At 43.5% G+C, this 21,072-nt stretch overlaps 1 protein-coding gene across 9 annotated transcripts in view; it reads right to left on the bottom strand.

Annotated features, from left to right (window-relative positions):
- Positions 1-21,072, bottom strand: part of MACROD2 (mono-ADP ribosylhydrolase 2) — a 993,596-nt gene that overhangs the window by 141,877 nt on the left and 830,647 nt on the right. For all 9 annotated transcript variants that reach the window (XM_083495642.1, XM_083495644.1, XM_083495646.1 and 6 more), the window contains exon 9: positions 5,578-5,659. In XM_083495642.1, the coding sequence (XP_083351768.1) occupies positions 5,578-5,659 (82 nt within the window). The remainder of the gene's footprint in view (positions 1-5,577; positions 5,660-21,072) is intronic.

Genomic DNA, 21,072 nt, shown 5'->3' with positions numbered 1-21,072 from the left:
CAGGTGCATCTGATTCTTCCCTTTCAGCTTTCTTCTTGATCTAGTGACTGACTGATTGGTTAGATTTATAAATCTGCCCTTCACTGAAAGGTCTGAAGTGGTCTACACAGTGCCTTCCCCCCCCCCCCAAATGTTTAGGGGTATTCGCGTTTTCCTACTCATACTGAAACACTGCCCCTCAATGAGGCCAAACTTAGGGGGTCTCAATGAGGCCAAAATGCTTAGGGGTATGCGTCTCCCCAGAAACAAACACTGGGTATACATATATCATAAAACTCACACAAGAACATTTTGCACGATATCTCATGAAGCAAACATTAAAACAGCATAATCAACAAAACTCAACTTGCATAGCTCATCCATAAACCAAGCAATCTCATTACAGTGTATAGCTTATGTTAGCAACACAGAAACTAACCATTTCAAAGTGCCTTCTTGAGGGTTTGCAGTCAAATTTATGTCCATTTCATTCCACTCAGTGCTATTTTTCTAGAAAAAGAGGTGATGGAGCTCACCATCAGCGCCTCCCTTGTTCTCTTAGAATGGCAATGACGCCCACCTAAGAGGTGCCGGAACTGAGGTCCCATGAGTTCCGACTGGGGGAAAAAAGCCATGGTTCTACTAAACACAAAACCCTATGACCTTTCTCAGGCTAATGCTGCTTCCTGTGATAATCTCTCTTCTCCAATCTCTGCTTTATCTGGCTCTTTTGTACCCTTTTGTAGGATCTCAGGAGACTGTCTTACACTGCATGAGATCACTGGTCCATCTACGTCAGGTTGGTCTACACGGACTGCCAGAAGCAATCTGGGGTTTCCGGCAGGGGTCTCCCCCAGTCTCCCTTAGAGATGCCATAATTTGAACCTGGGACGTATCACTGAGCATGGTTCTTCAGTAGGTACTGTACTTTTGAATTATAACTGTACCTTTTTTTATTTGTAAAGAAACAGTTTTAATGAGTTAATTACTTGAGAATAAGAACATTATTAAGTGGTAGAAGGCATTTGTGCTCACTGAAGTGATAGCAAGTTCAGCCTTAAGACATATACAGAAGATCTTACTTTTGGATATAAAATAATTAGGTAGTTCTGAATTCATAATAATTAATGCAGTTAAATTCTGATCTCATGGTCATTAGAATCACTACTCCATCAAGTGGTAGATCAAAAGGATGGAGAAGACACATCCTTTTACTGTTCTTCAACTTCCCTGACCATGTGCTAGACAATATTATGAGTCCATGCATGGGGTGATTTAATAGAATCACAGAATTGTAGCATTGGGGCGATCTGAATGTTATGATTTTAATAATGTATCTTTAGATATCCTGGCAATATCTCCATATGGAGGTGTCAAAAATATCTGAAGGACTGCACAGATGCCACTTTTATGATGCTGTACTTTTATCTGCTTTTATAAGTTGCATTGAACGGTATTATTGTAGCATTGCTTTACTACTTTTGTCATAATTTGTCCTGGGATCACATGATGAAGAGAAGCTAGAATTTCTCTTCTTACATAAATAGCTGGACAGCCAGTAGCAACTGAGAGTTCATGCGAGGATTAAGGGTTTGATTTTTCATTTTTGTTTACTCTGGCACTCTGGCAGCAAAGTAGACCCTAGTTTTCCTCGATAAGCAAACTTCTTTGGCTGTAATTCTGGCAATCTGTTGAGCTGCTGCTGCTGCTGCTTGTTACTTCAGTATATGTACAGGCCCTTCAGCCCACCTCTGATCCGAAAGATGAAAATGGGACTGGAAACAATTGTTAAAGGAGAGAAGTGTGTCCTCCTTTTCAAGCATCTCTTTCCCCTCCCTTCACCACAAACAATATGGGGACAGGGATATTTAGCACTGGAAGACTTTTGACTCCAGAAATAAGCACTCATCTTCCTACCACTATGAGGTGGAGGCCCAAGGCCAAGGCCAGTGTAAACCTCTGCTCGCATGTTTGTTTCACATTTATATCCCACCTTTCTTCTGTCTTGGAACCCAGGGCAATGTATATATTATTCTCCTGCAGTTCTCCCATCCAGGCACTGACCAGACCCAGAATTGATTAGCTTTAGCAAAGCTGCATTACCTGCCTTCAGACCATATTATGAAGCCGTATTCTTAGCTGTGCACTGCAGTGCTGAGATGGTAGCACAGAAAGTACCGTATTTTTCGCTCTATAAGATGCACCAGACCATAAGAAGCACCTAGTTTTTGGAGAAAGAAAACAAGAAAAAAAATATTCTGAATCCCAGAAGCCAGAACAGCAAGAGGGATCTCTGCGCAGTGATCCCTCTCGCTGTTTTGGCTTCTGGAATAGCTGCGCAGCCTCTTCAGGGCAGCGATATGAAGGCTCCCCTGTTCTGGCTTCTGGGATAGCTGTGCAGCCTGCATTCACTCCATAAGATGCACACACATTTCCCCTTACTTTTTAGGAGGGAAAAAGTGTGCCTTATAGAGCAAAAAATACGGTATACGAGTACCCATTATCTGCTTCACTTGCTAGAGGATTCTTCAAAGGAGACATGATGAACAGGAGGAACAGACCAGAAGAATTTAACTACATTGTTGAGAGCCAGTGTGGTGCAGTGGTTAGTGTGTCAGACTAGGACCTGGGAGAGCAGGGTTCAAATCCCCGTTTAGCTATGAAGCTAACTGGGTGACCTTGGTCCAGTGACAGTGTCTCAGCCTAGCATAACTCACAGGATGGCTGTGGGGTTTGAATTAGAAGGGAGAGAACCATGTACATAATCTTGAGCTCATTGGAGAAAAGGTGAGATATAAAAGAAATAAATATAGTAAGAGGTGTGGAGGGAGAGGAGACTGCTATGAAAAACAGAAAATGACATTTCCAAAGTGGTCTGAGGGGAGCTGCCTTGTGCTGAGGGTGGGTTGTTGTTTGCAGGGACAATTTCGGCCTTACATTTTCATGTTTTCAAGACAAGAGAGGGCTCCAGACCTATACGAGATAATTTTACCAATGTAATGAGTGAGATCAGGGGGAATGCATGGGAAAATGAGGATCACAAGAGATCATTACTCGTCTCTCAGCCTTGAGGTGAATTATAACTAATCCCTCTGAAGACCTACGGTGTCAGGGAGGGATTTAACGGATTCTGAGAGATTCTGAAAAGGAGGCAAAAAAAGATGGGGGGGGGCTTCCAGTATTTCAAAATCAATATGAAAATAGTTGAAATTATAAGCATCTGCCAATCATCTGTTTAGTAAAAGTTCATATAAATCACTGATGAAAAACAGCAGCTTTTTCTGGGGATGCAGGAGGATAGAAGCTTTCCCCTCCATACAGCTGTGTTCCCTACAGCTGTGTCTCCCAGGAACAATTAGGCAGCTATGGGCTGTTTGGCTTCCATGGGACAGTTCCTATGTCCCTGGTTCCTCTCTTCATATTCACAAACAGCCACAACTACTGGGTTATTCAGCTCACTGTTGTTTATTAGGGGCGAGGTGTCACATTATTCCCCCACTGAATACCCTTCCTGCAGTTCCTTGTTGGGCCAGTATTTGGCCATAGGCCAAGGTCTCACCCTGTAGCCAGCCAGCCCCTATAGTTCCTATATCTTCTCTGTATAGTTTTTCCCTTATGGGGCTTTGGCTGAACTGGAAATGCACCCAGCAACACCCCCACCCCACCCCCTCTTCCCTTCCTCCGCCATTATAAGGAACTCTGAAGTTTCATTGCCAATATCTATGTCTCCCCTCTGTTGTTTTTTATCTGTAACAACAACAACAACAACAACAACAACAACAACAACAACAACAACAACATAATTGATAGCCCGCCCATCTGGCTGAGTTTCCCCAGCCACTCTGGGCAGCTTCCAATCAAGTGTTAAAAACAATACAGCATTAATTATTAAGAACTTCCCTAAACAGGGCTGCCTTCAGATATCTCTTAAAGATAAGATAGCTGCTTATTTCCTTCACATCTGAAGGGCACATTCCACAGGGCTGGTGCCACTACCGAGAAGGCCCTCTGTCTGGTTCCCTGTAACCTCACTTCTCGCAATAAGGGAACCGCCAGAAGGCCCTTGGCACTGGATCTCAGTGTCCGGGCTGAACGATGGGGGTGGAGACGCTCCTTCAAGTATACAGGACCGAGGCCGTTTAGGGCTTTAAAGGTCAGCACCAACACTTTGAATTGTGCTCGGAAACATATTGGGAGCCAATGCAGATCTCTCAGGACTGGTGTTATGTGGTCCCGGCGGCCAGTCCCAGTCACCAGTCTAGCTGCCGCCTTCTGGATTATTAGGCCCTATTGCAGGGCAGGGCAGAGTCAGCCCATCCGTGAGGTGAAGCAGCTGCCTCTGGTGGCGGCAGATGCTGCCTCCTCTGCTGCCATTTGCAGCTGCCACCTCCATGCTCAGCTGCTGCCCCCTTTGATACCGCCTCCTCATAGGCAGCCACAGTGGGGCGTGCGTGCACCTGCAGGAGACAGGCAAAATGTCCTCGGCCAGCCCAGCAGCAGAGAAGAGAAATGGTGTGTCTAGTCTGACTGCAGGGTTGTCTCCCAGCCATTCCCCACCAGCAGTCCCTGCTGAGCAGGGCTATCTGTGGTTCTGCATCCATGCAGGAGGGAAGCAACACAGGGCAGTTGGGCAGTCCTTGGAAGCCCTTCACTGAAACATGTGAACTGGCCCCTAGTGTGTGCCCAACAGAGGAGGAGGTCTGTGGGTGGCGAAGTTACATTTGGATGCGGTGATGGACCACAGTGAAGAGAGAGAGAAAATGGTTGTTTGATTTTACCTGTAGCTCTTGGAGGTAATTAGAAATAGCTGCAAACTTGTGTGAGTGCATGAAACAGATTTCTGAAGGAAAGGGGGATACTTCCATGTAAAGAAATGTTTTTTTGCAAATGTTTGTTACAATAAACCCTCAAATTTCACGTCAATTATTGAACACTTATGATGACTATACACCCATTTTTACACTATTCTTTAACTAAATAAAATAAAATAAAAAAATTATTTATACCCCACCCTTCCCAGTTCAAAAACTGGGCTCAGGGCGGCTAACAACAAATTTAAAGCACTTAATTGTAAAAGCAGCATAAAATACAGTATAAAAACACGAATAACAATAAAATTCAAAGTTCAGAAATCAATTTAGGGAAAATCCAGCTAATAAGAATTAGATAATCACCAGGGCTAGCTAGCTGAATTAGTCCTACTTGGGCCAGCGAGAGGCCAGGGGAGAATTAGGGGTCTCAGAGCGGGTAATCTTCATAAAAGAGGAGGGGGAGGGAAGAGAAGGGAAATAGAAGATCGGGCTGAATTTAAATTAAAGGCCAGGCGGAATAGCTCTGTCATACAGGCCCGACGGAAGGAGGTTAAATCCTGAAGGGCCCTAGTCTCATGGGACAGAGCATTCTACCAGGTCGGAGCCATCACTGAAAAGTCCCTGACCCTGGTGGAGGATAGTCTGACATGTTTTATACACCATTGAAGATATTGAGAAATGCTATAAAGATATAAATCACACACTATACATACCGTACATATAGTATGTGGGCAGTATCTGAAGAAGAATACATTTCTTTTTCAAGGAAACAAATAAATTAACACACCTGCAGGGAAGAATTCATTCATTTTCTTCTTGTAAATTTTGTAGTCAACCTCCAAAAATACACAAAAAATGACACGATCCATCTGTAAGGGGAAAAGAAAAGCCAAAGGTTTATTAAGCAAGGTGGTTTCTGGACCGTAGTCAGAGCTGTAATGGTGAGCTTGTTGGCAGATGGCCTGGTATGTCAATGCACAAGTTCCTCCCACTCTTACAGGTATGTCTTCTGCTGTCATGAACACATGCAAGCAAGGCCATTATTTCCAGCAGCAGAAATGAAGCCAGGGACTATTTGTTGGTGATGTGATGACTCTATGCATGTTACAGGAAATGACCATTTGGAAATGACCACCTGGGCATATGTTAGAGAGTCTCTCTCTCTCAAGCACACTTGCAAAAACTGGGGTTGGATGGGGGAACATGCCAAAAAGAGCTTTGGTGTTGCAAGTGAGCTTGTATCTGCCATATAGATCACAGACCCTTTAAGGGTTTGAAACTAAGGTATGAATCAAGGGGTTCCCAGTTTGACACTTTTGTCTCCCATGAAATCACTATGTAGCCTTAGGCAAGCCACTCTTTCTGTCTTCGTGTCTCTCTCTCTCTCTCAGCTTCAGTTCCCCTCCCGCCACCTGCATATGGGTAAGAATACTATTAACCTTACAGGGTTGCTGTGAGAATCATAATTAGAAAATGTTACAATGAACATTTGAAAGCACTATAGATTACTGTTGATAGATTATACCCTGCTCCAAGGAGCAGTGTACAACGGAAACGGCAAAAAGCAAAAGACATTGTAAACAATAGAAGACAACACAGAATACCTAGGAGAGTTCAAAAGCCCACCAAAAGGAGAATTTTTGACTGCTCTCCTAAACATAAGCATTGCTGAGGCGTGGATTGCAAGCTAAGTGGGTAAGGTCACCACTGCCCAAGGCCCTTACAATACTAAACAAATAGACAAACACAGGACTGCATGTGTAAAATTAGTTCTGTGCTGTGTCCTTTGTTAACAGCCAGCTGCTTACGCAACTTGGCCTTGAGCCTGATACAAGCAAGACCAGGATATTTTGACTATGCAGCAATCTAACATTTGGCAGATGACTCATAAGACGGACATCTGCCAGGTATACAATAGAGTAAATGGGTTAAAACAAAGAACCCCATCATTCAGTCCCACCAAAAACAAAGCAAAAAGTGTTTCTGCGGGAATGTTTACTGCTTTTGAAAGACTTCTCAAAAGCTTTTAGTCCATCGTTATATTTATAGAAACCTACCTACTCTTAATCTAGAAGTGCTTATGCAAAAACAAAGAGAACAGCAAAAGCCAGCCAGGTGGCAGGCAGCGAGCACAGTAAATAAAACAGTTCATACAGAATTTTTAAAAAGTCAAATAAAGCTAGCCATGTAAAAGCCACAAATAGTACACAACTACTGGTTCTTAACATGGATTCCTGGCAGGCGGCTTTCAAATTAAAAAAAGAGGTTTTATCCAAAGAATTCATTTTAAAAAGGAATTAAAAAGAAAAACAAAAAATGCTTTGTCTGTAACTCTACATCTCTCCAACCATCATAAGTGCTGACACCGTTGAGACAGACTAAGGATTCCATAGCTCAAGAGGGCTGGTTAACACTTCAGAGCTGTGGCTTCCTGGAGAGGAAGTAGGCGAATGACAAACAATTCACCACATAACCACCTTGTGGAGCATTCTGCTACTCACCAGGTTTCTTGATACTTGGCAACGCGCTTGTTCTACTAGAAATTCATAGTACATAGCAATTGGTTACTAGGAACCTGAAGTCAGTGATTTGGCTGGCGAGTTCAAATCAGCATATGAAACTACTTAGCTGTCCCCCATCTTCAGTGTGGTCTCTTTGGCTAACAGCCCTTCTTGCTTATCCACCCCATTCATTAAAATTGTCAGCGGTACAACTTCTGCCAAAACAGGGGGCAGCAGATTGTAAGCACTTTTGTGTTATTTGCACCGACAACGCACACTGCAGCTGTCTGCTGAAGCTGGTCCACTATCCCTGCCGCCACACCCCTTTTTGTTCTACGGTGCCATGGCACACTGCCAGCACACTTGCCTGGGGGTGTCAGGAAGCAACAGCAGCACATGTCAGTGTGTGAGAGCTTGTAGCTCAAAGCCCATGATGTCCATTGTCCTGGGTAACTGAGATTGTGGGTGAGGTCAGTCAAGGACTGAGTCAATGTCAGCATATTCAATGTAGGCTTCCACTTTGTGGGAATAAAACAGATAGATTGCTTTCTCCTTAGCACAGGCTATGGAGCGGTAGAAGAAAAAGAGTTTAGATTTGATATCCCGCTTTATCACTACCCAAAGGAGTCTCTAACATTCTCCTTTCCTTTCCTTTCCTCCCCTACAACAAACACTCTGTGAGGTAAGTGAGGCTGAGAGACTTCAGAGAAGTGTGACTGGCCCAAGGTCACCCAGCAGCTGCATGTGGAGGAGTGGGGAAGCAAATCCGGTTCACCAGATTACAGTGGTACCTCGGGTTACAGATGCTTCAGGTTACAGACTCCGCTAACCCAAAAATAGTACCTTGGGTTAAGAACTTTGCTTCAGGATGAGAACAGAAATCGTGCGGCGTAGAGGCAGCAGGAGGCCCCATGAGCTAAAGTGGTGCCTCAGGTTAAGAACAGTTTCAAGTTAAGAACGGACCTCCGGAATGAATTAAGTTCTTAACCCGAGGTACCACTGTACAAGTCCACTGCTCTTAACCACTACACCACACTGGCTCTCAGAAGGTGCTGCAAATCCTTCCTATCTATTACTTTCCTTCCTTTCCGCCTATCCCCACCCACAACCTTAAGAACATAGGAAGCTGCCTTATACGAAGCCAGACCACTGGTCAATCTATTTCACTGCTGTGTATTTTGATTGCTGGCAGCTCCCTTGGGTTTCAACCAGGGCACAATTCCTAGCCCTCACTAAAGATGCTGAGACTGAACCCCAAACCTTATGCATGCAAGGCAGATGCTGTACCGCCAAGCTACATGGGTCTCCTTGTGCTTTCTCCACTTGCTCCCACCAGCCTCTACCCTTGACCCTCTCCATCCTGATGTTACAGCTGCCATGTCCCTTCTCTCTCACTTCGGAAACAGCACTGGATATAGGACTTGGCACTAGAGTCCTCACTTTGTTTAGTCTAGGGAGGCCATGATTTCTTTAATGCAACTTGTTAGTTTCTTAGTCATACAGGGAACTACTAGCTTAATGGGGATTTCATTGTTGTGTTCTGTGGAGCGCCAATATTTTCCACACAAAATATGCAGACAGGTCCACACACATTCACACTTTACAAACTGCACTTTATGCATACATGCCCGTGTTGTAGGCACACATTCAGCGACTCAACGGCAGCTTTTTCAAAGTCCACATTTCTTCATGCTAAACAACAAGGGAACTTTCTAGGCACTGAATAGTTTTCCAGCCCCATGAAACTTTTTAAGTGGCCCTAGCATATATAATCTATATGAGTCAATTCCACAGCAAATGTGTGAAGTGTCCTATTTTTAAGCATGCATAAAATGCTGTGATGACAGCTCAGATCCTGTGTTTATCTGATTGAATGGCATGTGTTGGCAGATAGTAAATTTGAAATTGTACCATATTCTTGCATCTTGCCAGTCAGAGAATCCCCCCCCCCAATAGGGATAAAATAAGTTGAATTTAAGCTGTGCAAAGCTCTCCTTCTCTTCACCACTTCCTTTCCAAATCAAATGGCTGCAAAAGCTGGGTATGGGGAGAGAAATTGCTTGGAGGCTGACTTACAAAAGCACTACAGGACCCCTGGGACTCTCTTTTGTCATTCTACAAAGCAAATCTTCCTTCTCTTGTGGCTTGTGAAATGCCAACGTGATTAGACATTTCATGCTGTCCCCATTGTAGAAGGGAGAGCAAGAATATGGAGACACTCATCTGGCCAGCCAATATCCTTCTATAGCCTCTGGTTCTTCCACAGCCAAGTGGAAGAGAGAACCAGTCGTCTGAGGAAGAAGCATAAAGAGGCTAACAACATGAAGGCATCATGACTCATCCTTGATTGACAGCTCTGTTTTTGGCACCTAGTGCCGGGAGCACTTCTTCTATTGCTCTTTCCCCCCACCCTGCAGGCTTGATTAAATTTTGCTTGCTTCACGGCTATGAATAGGCAGATCAAAGAGGCCATAAGTGAAGAGCACTGTAGCAAAGGAAAAAGAAAGTTCAATTGCATTAGCTTTTTCACTTACAAGGCAGCTTTACAGCTCTAGGCTGCAGATCACATTGATCTTTTTCTTCTTCTTCGGAGCCTGTGGTAATTCATGGAGTCTATTTGAGACTGGAGCACCACTCTTATGTACCCAAGCATCTCCCTAGCACCTGCAGTTTTGCAAGACTCTGCAAAGCATGGTGGTAGCAGGTTGTTCATATTTCGAGAGAAACCCACCCTGACCCTGAGTGAGATCTTTAAAACCAGTAAAAAAATGAAACAGGAGAAATATTTTTCTGCTGTGCATTTAGAATCTGAAATGATTATGTCCCTTTCAGGTGGTAAAAGGAGGAAAGGGATAGGGAAAGAAGCAGATCTTCCTCATGAGACCAGGGCCCTGCAGGATCTGATTTCTTTCCGCAGGGGCTGTAAGACAGAGTTGTTCCGCCTGGCCTTTGGCTTGGAGTCAATTTGATTCCCTCCCCCTCTTTCTTTTTTCTTTTCCTTTCTCCTCCTGCGATGAGGCTACATTTTAATATTTTAATGTTTCAATATTCTAATGTTGCATTTTAACTTTGTTTTTAAGTTGTATTCATTCAACTTGTTTTTATTATTGCTTGTTAGCCGCCCTGAGCCCGGCCTTGGCTGGGGAGGGCGGGGTATAAATAAATATTATTATTATTATTATTTCATTAGGAAATACCCAGTCTGGTGCAAAAACCAGATGCTGCAGGACTCCAATTCTGATCAGCCCCACATGGTACGGCCAATAGTCAGGGACAATGAGAGCTGTTGCTGTTGGCATCCCTCTGTCTCAGGAGACAATGGAAGAGTATGCCTGCGGGGACAAAGTCAAACTGTTGGAGAGCTACAGCGCCTGCTGTGGCTGTGGAGACCGATGTGGGAGAGACATGTTTTATTGCAGGTGGGGCAGATGAAGGTGCGATGTTGCTGCTACAGGTGCACAATGGGATTTCTTCTCTCTGCACTCTCCCCAGCGGTCATTCCTCCTCTGGTGACTGCTGTGGACACACAACCTGACTGTCTCTGGGCACTGTGATCATCTGCAAGGGATTCCCATATGGCGGCGTTAAATGTTGCCAGCATTTATGTCTTGTTTGCAGACATCTTTGTAACACAGAGTTGGTCTGCAACAGGCCTCGTGCCTGTAAAGCACATTCTTCCATCTTCTGTGTACTTGAACAAGCCAGTGTAGATATTGCTGAGACAGTTGTAAACCAACAACATCTGCTTTAAACCTGCTTTTAAATCTGCTTTAAATTGTTATAATGATGAAAGATATAAAGAGGACTGGATACTATTTATAGAATATATGGAAAAAGTATTATAAGCAAACAATTGACCTAGCAGGATGGTAAAATTTTCAGCAGAGTAAGAAATAGATAAAGTATATAAAAGTAGTTGTGAAAGATGGGGTGAACTAAGAAAACACAAAGAAAAGAGGGGATAAAAGGAACCATGGATAGGAAGTCAATGAATGTTTTCTGATTTTTTGTCGATTATTTAAAATCTTTGAAAGGAAATCTTTTTCTTTGTTGTATCGTTTTCATTTATGCTTTGCTGATGTGGAATGTTATCAGTAAAGCAAATAAAATAAAATATTCTTTAAAAAGAAAGAAAATATGGCTGGGGCTGGGGCTGATGGGAATTGGATCCCAACAACATCTGGATTGCTGCAAGTTCCCCATCCTTGAAGTAAACCTTATTAGTAACAGCACTTGTCACTAAATAATTGCTAACCTCCCGATACTTGCTGTACCCTTCATATTTACCACATTTACAGCCGTTTTGGTTCAAAGCCTACTGATGCCAAAGGGAATCTATTGATTGCCTTTAACAGGCCCTGGGTCAGTTCTGATGTTTTCAAATTCTAGGCGTCCTGTTAAGTTTATAGCATGTGACAAGCTAAATTATTAAGCATCTTAACATTTCAAATATTTTAATGACACATTGCAACAAGCTTTTCTTTTCACTGGAGACTATACGCCTCAATTATTGTCAATTACTGGACAGCAGAGTGCACAACAAGAAAGGGTGACTTTGTAAAAGGAGAGATTTAATTAACAATGGACTTTCACACGGCATCAGATTCAAAAAGAAAAGAAAACAGTTGACATTGACTAGGATCGGAACCTTTTAACCCAGTTCTCTTCATCCAAAGCTGAGCAGTTTAGGGCCGGAATAGGGCATCCGGAACCTGGTTCTGGCAGCTGCTCTTTTAATGAAGAACCAATCTTACAAGCCTCACTAGAGTATAACATTCCCTGGTTCCTTTTTAATTTGACATTTTTAGACATGCACCCCATAGTTCCATTCTGTGAAGACTCACAGATTGGGAAAGGACCAAAGGATGATCCAATACCACCAGTAGCATGAAGTGTGTTATGTTGTTGTTGTTGTTTAGTCGTTTGGTCGTGTCTGACTCTTCGTGACCCCATGGACTAGAGCACGCCAGGACCTCCTGTGTTCCACTGCCTCCCGCAGTTTGGTCAAACTCATGCTGGTAGCTTCGAGAACACTGTCCAACCATCTCATCCTCTGTCGTCCCCTTCTCCTTGTGCCCTCAGTCTTTCCCAACATCAGGGTCTTTTCCAGGGATTTTCTCTTCTCATGAGGTGGCCAAAGTATTGGAGCCTCAGCTTCAGGATCCAGTGAGCACTCAGGGCTGATTTCCTTAAGAATGGAGAGGTTTGATCTTCTTGCAGTCCATGGGACTCTCAAGAGTCTCCTCCAGCACCATAATTCAAAAGCATCAATTCTTTGGCGATCAGCCTTCTTTATACTGATCCACAATTGCTCTGTCTGTCTGTCTGTCTTTCTGATCATCTTTTATTGTTTGGTGCCTTGGGCATCTTGAATGGAAAAGTGGGGTATACATTTCATAAATGGCTAACGATACAGAAGGAAGGTATCAGTATATACAGATGATGATGTGGACAAGAATAATAACAAGTATATTTATTTTAAAATATAGAAAGTGAAAGTGGGGCAGAACTGAAAACAATATTCGGGGGTGGGTAGTCTTTCTGACCTCAGTATGCTATAACTGAGGCATCAGAATATATATATGTGTGTATATATATGTGTGTGTGTGTGTGTGTGTGTGTGTGTGTGTGTGTGATAGATTAATTCATGTTTCTACTAAACCCAGAAAGGTTCTTTTCTCCAACAACTGCTTCAAAAATTATGCATTTGTAAAACCACATCCTCAAGTCCATCCAACTTCACTCTGTGTTGAGTAAGGGTTACACTGGCAGTTAACCTTAGACCCACTGGCAGAGGAAGAGGAGTGTGGGGGGAGCGAACCGCCCCTGGCAGCGCAATTCCAGTGGGGTGCCATTGCGGCTCCCCCCCCGGCTGGGCATGCCCTGGCCCCGCCTGCTCTCTGCTCCCCGGTGGTGGAGCATGAAGCGCCGCCACTGCTTAGCCCTTATTCCTTATTGGTACTCTAGCAGTGTGGCTGGCTGGCGCAAAGGGTTTGGGAAGTGAGACTCTCAGCAAGTGAGATATGAGGAAATTAATGTTAGAGCATCAGGCTAGCCAAAGATTTATGTTTATGTGCCTGAACACTGAAATTGTAAGACTGCACTGCTCTAATGATACACCTTTATGGATATACCTTCCTAGTAGATCCAGATAGGAGAAAGCTATTTGTGGAAAACAAACAAACATTTAACCTGAAGATAAATTATCAGGCTACTTTAGCAATAAAAAAAGTAGAGATTACGTGAAACAAAATGAGATGTAAAATGATGAACACTTTAGTCAGACAGTTGATAGTATCCCCCTACTAAGATTCTCTCCGCTTAAACAAAAGTGAAAGCTATATTTTAAAGTTGTGAGATTACTGTTTGCTGTGTGAAGGTGGCTTTTTTTAAGCCTGCAGTGAAATATAATTAAGTTGTTGAGGCAAAAAGAGGGGAAAAACAACCCCCCAAATGTTTATTATGACCTAAAAGATTAATGTGGGCCACAAAATCTAAATGGAGTCCTTCAGCTTCACAACAATCTATAGTCGTAACAGGATATTGAATGGCAAGGTACTCAGAAATGAAGCAAGATAAATGTGATACATCATGAGAACAACTCCTACTGCCTGATCAGTAATCCTGAGGGCAGGATGCTATTATCCAGATCAAATGAAATATCTGAGAGCAGATTAACACCATCCTGAGTACTGCATGGGTCAATAGCAAAAAAATATTAGAGACACAAAGGAACCTACATTGAAATATTCTCTTGGAGCATCTTCTGCACAATTTACCTGAAAGGGCCATGCAAATAGGGACTTGTTCTAGAAATGTGTCTGTGTTAACCGAGAGCAGTAATTGGAATGCACGTTTCCACATGCACAGACAGTCTATTATATGCCTTGTTTGCTGAACTAAACCACTTCTGAATAATGATTTGAAGATTATAGCGAAATGGAACAAAAACCAAACCAAGGGATGTTCTGTACAGTTCCTGGAGCTCAGAGCAGCTGTCATCATGACGTATGATTGCCAAGACTCTCAGCTACAGGCCTCTGGGGTTGTGCTGTAGATAGTCCCACTTCTGAACTGTTCACAGACATTGCTCATGAATCATTCCTTCTAACAGCAAGCTCAGGTGTTTGAATGCAGGCAGGATTGGAACCCACCCACTGTGAAAGAAGAGGGAGGTAGCAGCATGTTTGGGCAGACCCCAAGATATACAAAAACACATTGTTGTTTTTGTTGTTGTTTTTTAAAAAAAGCTACACAAACACAAAAGGAAGGGCCACTGTATGAGAAATAAACATCAATCACATTCTTTCCTAGAGAAAGAATGGTGGACTGGCGTGGGGAAGGAGTACTTCCACTGCAAAATTTTGGTGAGGATATCACCTGTGAAAATACGCTGTTCTCCTGCCAAGAAAGATGATTGCTCAGTGAAATCACATGGAGATATCACAGGTTCTCCTCAAACTGGTCACCTATCCCACCCCATACAAATAGCCATTGTTTCTGTTGGATATAAATGGATGGAAAGAACCACTGTGAGAAAGTGCGTAACTGATCCTATCCCAGTTAATGTTCACATGAATGGACAGAGAAGAAACAGAAGACATATCAGTATGCTTACTCTTTATTTAATTATTCTTGCTTAAGCACTCTGTATATGTCTCTCTAGAAGGGCAAGAAATGGAGGCAGTGAGAGATTTTACTTTCTTGGGCTCCATGATCACTGCAGATGGTGACAGCAGCCATGAAATTAAAAGACGCCTGCTTCTTGGGAGAAAAGCAATGACAAACCTAGACAGCATCTTAAAAAGTAGAGACATCACCTTGCCAACAAAGGTCCGTATAGTAAAAGCTATGGTTTTCCCAGTAGTGATGTATGGAAGTGAAAGCTGGACCATAAAGAAGGCTGATCACCGAAGAATTGATGCCTTTGAATTATGGTGCTGGAGGAGACTCTTGGGAGTCCCATGGACTGCAAGAAGATCAAACCTATCCATTCTTAAGGAAATCAGCCCTGAGTGCTCACTGGAAGGACAGATCGTGAAGCTGAGGCTCCAATACTTTGGCCACCTCAGACTCCCTGGAAAAGACCCTGATGTTGGGAAAGACGGAGGGCACAAGGAGAAGGGGACGACAGAGGACGAGATGGTTGGATAGTGTTTTCGAAGCTACCAGCATGAGTTTGACCAAACTGCGGGATGCAGTGGAAGACAGAAGTGCCTGGCGTGCTTTGGTCCATGGGGTCACAAAGAGTTGGACATGACTAAACGACTAAACAACAACAAAAAATATGTGTCTCTATGTCTCCACCCAATTATGTACTTAGATATTTATACTGCTTTCCCCTCCCAAAAAATAATCCATGGTGGATGAAGAGGAATTTATAAGGTAGTGTGAGATGTGCAAACTTCAGATGCAAAAAGAGTGTGTACATCACATTATTCAAGGCGGCAAGCTAAAGCACACTAACCTGAGAGTAAATCCCATTGGACGCAGCAGGATTTACTTCTGAGTAGGATCACAAGGATCCTTTCCTTTTGTGTGTTGCATCAGGAGCACAACGCTGTCCCAGCAACCTGTCCCATTGTTACACGACGAGAAACTAAGCATGTCTAAAAAACTCTGCAAAGGACAACCTATGTATGTAGAAATGCACCCACATTTGTGTAAAACAAATATTTAAAATGCCATGCTTATAAAACTCAGGGCATTTGGATCACCACGTTTGAGTAGCCCTTCCCAAAGATTTTCAGAAATCACCGCACACACTTAAGCCAGGGTCACATTCATCAAAACATTTCTTTTTTAGTTATTGCGACCAACATATTTGTGATCACTCTGAAATTAGCTAGCAGTTGCTAATAGACTGTAGTTAACACAGCAAGCCTTTGACTGGAGTGGTGCTTTAACTTATACAAGGGCTTTTCACTGGAGAAAGGTTGAGAACCATTGATTAAAATACTTATTTTACTCCTTATACGCCACAAAGAGCTATTATTACCATGTGGCAGGAATAAATAGCCACCTCTCTCTGATGGAAAAATAAAATCTAGAATTATTGGAGATTTAGTTGACATTCATGCATTGCTGGGGGTTAGACTAGAAGACCCTCGGGGTCCCTTCCAACTCTACAATTCTACGATTCTATGATCATTTGCAGCCATCAGAGATTGGGTAGCAGATCATTGGACTCCCCGTTTCAGCTCCACATTGTCATTAGACATAAGGGCTGCTTGCTTCAGTACGGCTGGCCGGGAGATGCTGGAGAGAGGCAACATGGCCACAACATTTCAACTAAGTTAACAAAGAACTTGCAGTCTGCTGATGTTGAAGTATTGGTCCTGCCAGGTCAATAGCAAAAGCTGTTCAGCAACCCAGGGGACTAAAGCAAACTTTTCTGTATCTAATAAAATCTCCCAGTATATTTCTTTTGATGGCCACTAAAACTCATCAGCCAAGGGGCAGCAGGGGAGTAGCTTAAAATGCATTCATTGTTACCAAGAGATCCATCAGTTTCCAGAATTCATTTTTATGCCATACAAACATGATGACATCAGCGCCATTAATCTTTTCAGCTTGATACCCACTGTCTCCTGAAGATGCACGTCGACCTCCATTTTTCACTGTTACCAGTCATAGGGCAGCTGACACAGCCAAGATAATCCTGTATTCAGCGATACTGGGAGAATGAATGGATTTTGATGAATGTAATTTGCTATCTCAGTGACAAATGGCAAATGTGAAGAGAGGATATGCATGCAAATATTGCTGTGTTAAATAAGGCCTTGTGAAGGATAGTACTTGGGAACTATCCGATAGACAGTTTTACAACAAGCTCGTTTTTCAGAGGCGATCAGTCATCAATTCCCATTAAGTTATCATCCCACCTTTATTGTGACTCTCCATTGAGTACGATGGCGTCCCAGAACACAATTAAACCCATTTTCTAATTCAATAAGCTAACTTCTGGCACATTTCTCCTGCTTTACGACATCAATTGATCAGCACAACAAAGGTTTAAAATGTTGCAGTATGTTCAGGAATCAATGCTGCTGTGACAGTAACAAACCTGGATTGTGAGTCTATATTAAGGAGATGCTTATACTGGGAGGGCATATGAATTTAGCATGGCAGTGGATGAGGCCTGGGACATTCATGCATACTCTCTCTCTCTCTCTCTCTCTCTCTCTCTCTCTCTCTCACACACACACACACACACACACACACACACACACAATATCACCCCCTCTCTCCTTCATTCATCTGTCTTCAATCTTCCTTCCTTCCTTCCTTCCTTCCTTCCTTCCTTCCTTCCTTCCTTCCTTCCTTCCTTCCTTCCCCTTTCTCTCCCTGATCTACGGAAATTGCTCACAAAAGTACAGTCGTACCCTGGAAGTTGAACGGAATCCGTTCCAGAAATCCGTTCGACTTCCAAAACGTTCGGAAACCAAAACACAGCTTCTGATTGGCTGCAGGAAGCTCCTGCAGCCAATCGGAAGCTGCGGAAGCCCCATTGGAGGTTCGGGTTCCAAAGAACGTTCGCACCCAGAACATTGACTTCCAGGTTTGCAGGGTTTGGGAGCCAAAACATCCAAGTAAGGTGTTCGGGATCCAAGGTATGACTGTAAATATATTCAATGTGAACAGACTGGATTACTAATATCCCAGTGGTCCGTTTGAATCACCATAATTACAATGAAACAAATTATTAGAAAGACTGATGTAGATTTCCCCTCCCTTTCTAGCACTCCCCCACTACCTTTGAAACCTACCATGGCTTCCCTGGCCCCTATGAAACCTGCCAGCCAGCTAGACTTACTCCTTTCTATCCATCACATTGTCTTTTGCTCTTTGTGGTTATCTCCTGAATTCTGCAGTCTGCCCCTTGAGAGCAGATGCTAGAGTATCTTCCAGCAGTCGCCCAGTTAGCCACATGCTAGACTGTGTCTTGTCTGCCATGCTATGTGGTCAGCCCTCTGAGCAACCATTTCTAAAACACATAGCTAAATGGTCATCAACTGATATTTTTCCTTTGGCTTTGATTGCTTCAAACATAATGTAAGATGTGGCACCGGCAGAAACAGGGTTGATGTGGACCAGAAGTACTACTCAAGGCCAACGTGGTTTTTGCCAGCTTCATTAACCATCTGCAGCTTGTGCAGTTGGGAGGGCATGCTCAAAACTGGATATTTACTATGCATGCAAGCGGCTGGGACACAGATGTCTGTTGGAATACACACAAAATAGTCAAGGGCCAAAATAAATTTGCATTTCTGAAGACCTAGCCCAATCCTAAACCTGTTAATATTGCACCTTGATTTTCCAATTGATTAAAATAAAATCTTAAAGATGAGGGCTTTTTTTATAATGCTGTTATAAAAATTGAGGGAGGGAAATGTTTGCAACCACTTCACATAAAAGAACAAAAATACAGCATATGCCAAGGTTCATATTACTCTATTTGTTCAACATAATAAAAATAAAGGCACAGTATAGAACATAAATATATATTTATGATGTGCTTCCTTAAAAGATTCTGTTTGCATGTGTTACACGACTTTAAAATATAATTGTATTTTCAGCCTTCCCCCATCAAATATCTCTTTTAATCTTTGATATGAAAAAAGGCAGATGTAATGCAAAGCCTGATGGTAATTTGCCAAGAAGCTCACTTTCCTTTGCTGGGGGGGGGGGGGGCGGGCAAACACAACTCACTGCTATATTATAGTTTCAACATTGCTACATATTTCTATTAAAATATGGAAGTGATTTAACATTTCATTCCAGTGATCCTGATGCTGAAATGCGAAGAAACAAGAAATATAAAAGCTAAATTGTATTAAGCTGGATCTGGAAGAAACGGTAGCCTGGAATAGCAATTCAATGGACTTTCAGTTTTGTTTACATACTTCATAATAACCAAAGAGGTAATTAAAAATAGACTGCTAATACATTTCGGAGTCATTCCTAACCCACACAGAATGAGTTCCAACCTGGCTTAAAGCCAGGGCTGGCTGAAGACATTTTGGCACCTGAGGCAAGCTACAAAATGGCACCCCACCAGAGAAGAAGAGGTGAGTGAAGATCTACATTAGGAATGGGAGTGGGTGGGTGTCAAATCAACCTTACCCAACACCTGAAGTGGGAATCAAAGGCTGTTGTGGGCAGTGTAAAGCCCAGGAGACCTAAAAGGGCAGTCCCCACCATTTCCTTCCCAGCAGTGCCTCCTATTCGCTTAGAGGCTGCATTGGGGAGCAGCAGGTAATGCATTTCTTGGCTGGCTCTGCTGCCCCTGCTGTCTGAGGCAGTCGCCTCGTGGGTACACCCAACAGTGCTTCCCATGTGATAAACCGAACAACAGCACTGCAGATGCTTCATCCTTGTGCAGATGAACAGGTAGAGGAGGAGAAAGGTACTAGACCTTCTCTCGGAACATGTGGAGGTCAAAGGCAGAGCCAGCATGCCCAATCCTTCAGATTAAATGTACACAGATTAAACATTTTCCATGGTTTAGATTCCTTCAGATTAAATGTACACAGATTAAACATTTTCCATGGTTTAGATTTCCTTCCTTCCTTCCTTCCTTCCTTCCTTCCTTCCTTCCTTCCTTCCTTCCATTGTCCCCCTCCCAATTTGTTCTTTGCCTCCCCCTTTGCCTTTCTAATTTAGCTCTCTCTTTCAGCTTCTGGTTCTCATTCCTCAGTTTAGCTGTGGTTTTCTCCCTTGCCACTCAGCACCCTTCCTGTGCCCCTGTGAGGCCCTGTCTGCTGCAGATGGGGCACAACTGTCAAAGAAATTCTTCTTGGCTTGACCTTCCCCTGACAAGGCCTGCCAGCGCTGATCTTATCTCTGGTATCGCTCTAGTCTGTAGCTGACACCCTCTCTCTCTCCAGAAGGTCCTCCGACACAAAATCGTCCAGTAATTCAGCAAGTGGCACGAAACCACGTTGCCGGTGATGGAATGATTGTTTATCAGGACATTTCCATTATGTTAACATTACCCCAGCGTCTCCCTTCTAGTGTATATTTCATAGCTAGCTTCTCCAGACCTCCGTGTAGCATTTGATGAAGAACATCCGGAGACGTGCTGATACAAGAAGTTATTAATTACCGTTTTCCTGCCTTGGTAATTAAAAATCATTAGGGGAAAATAAGGTGTCTGGTACCAAGGTTATGAGAGCAAGATATACAAGACATTAAAAATCACAGAACTGTCACACAAATTGTCAGGGAACTGCCATCAGTGACGGAGGAAGAGAGCAAGCTCCAGAGGGATCCCAGAAAGCATCCAGGGATCAGGAGAGGCAGCCCGTCTTCTGGGGAAGGGAATCAGCGTAGCTCCAGTGGAGAAGGGGGGCAGATGGGGGAATCAGCGAGGTGGTCCCATGACTCCTTGCCGGGGACCAGCGGGGAGAGGAAGGGTCCTCCGCTGCCTCCGCCCTCCTTGCGCAGAAGGCTTCCACGCAGGGAGAGTAGGAGGAGACTGGGCGTCAAAGAGCTTCTTTGCTGGAAGAAGTTTAAGAAACGCCCACTGATGGATTCTGCCAGCGATTGAGACAGCCAGGGGTGAGTGGCTGTCCGGACAGGAAAGGTTCACTCAGGCAACCCAGCCAGGTGTTGGCACAGGCTTACGCACGAGCAACCCCTAGAACCATTACACAAATGTTTTGTCGTAAGATACACATTTATCATTCTGGTGGCAGGGTGCTGTGTTCTTAAAGGTGGTCACTCTAGCTCAGCAGTACCAGTGAAGATTTCATTACTTTTGCTCACGTAGATGGCCC

The sequence above is a fragment of the Podarcis liolepis genome, assembly GCF_965112155.1.
Source record: "Podarcis liolepis genome assembly, chromosome: 3".
Classification (NCBI taxonomy): Eukaryota; Metazoa; Chordata; class Lepidosauria; order Squamata; family Lacertidae; genus Podarcis; species Podarcis liolepis.
This window is presented reverse-complemented; position numbering and strand designations above follow the sequence as displayed.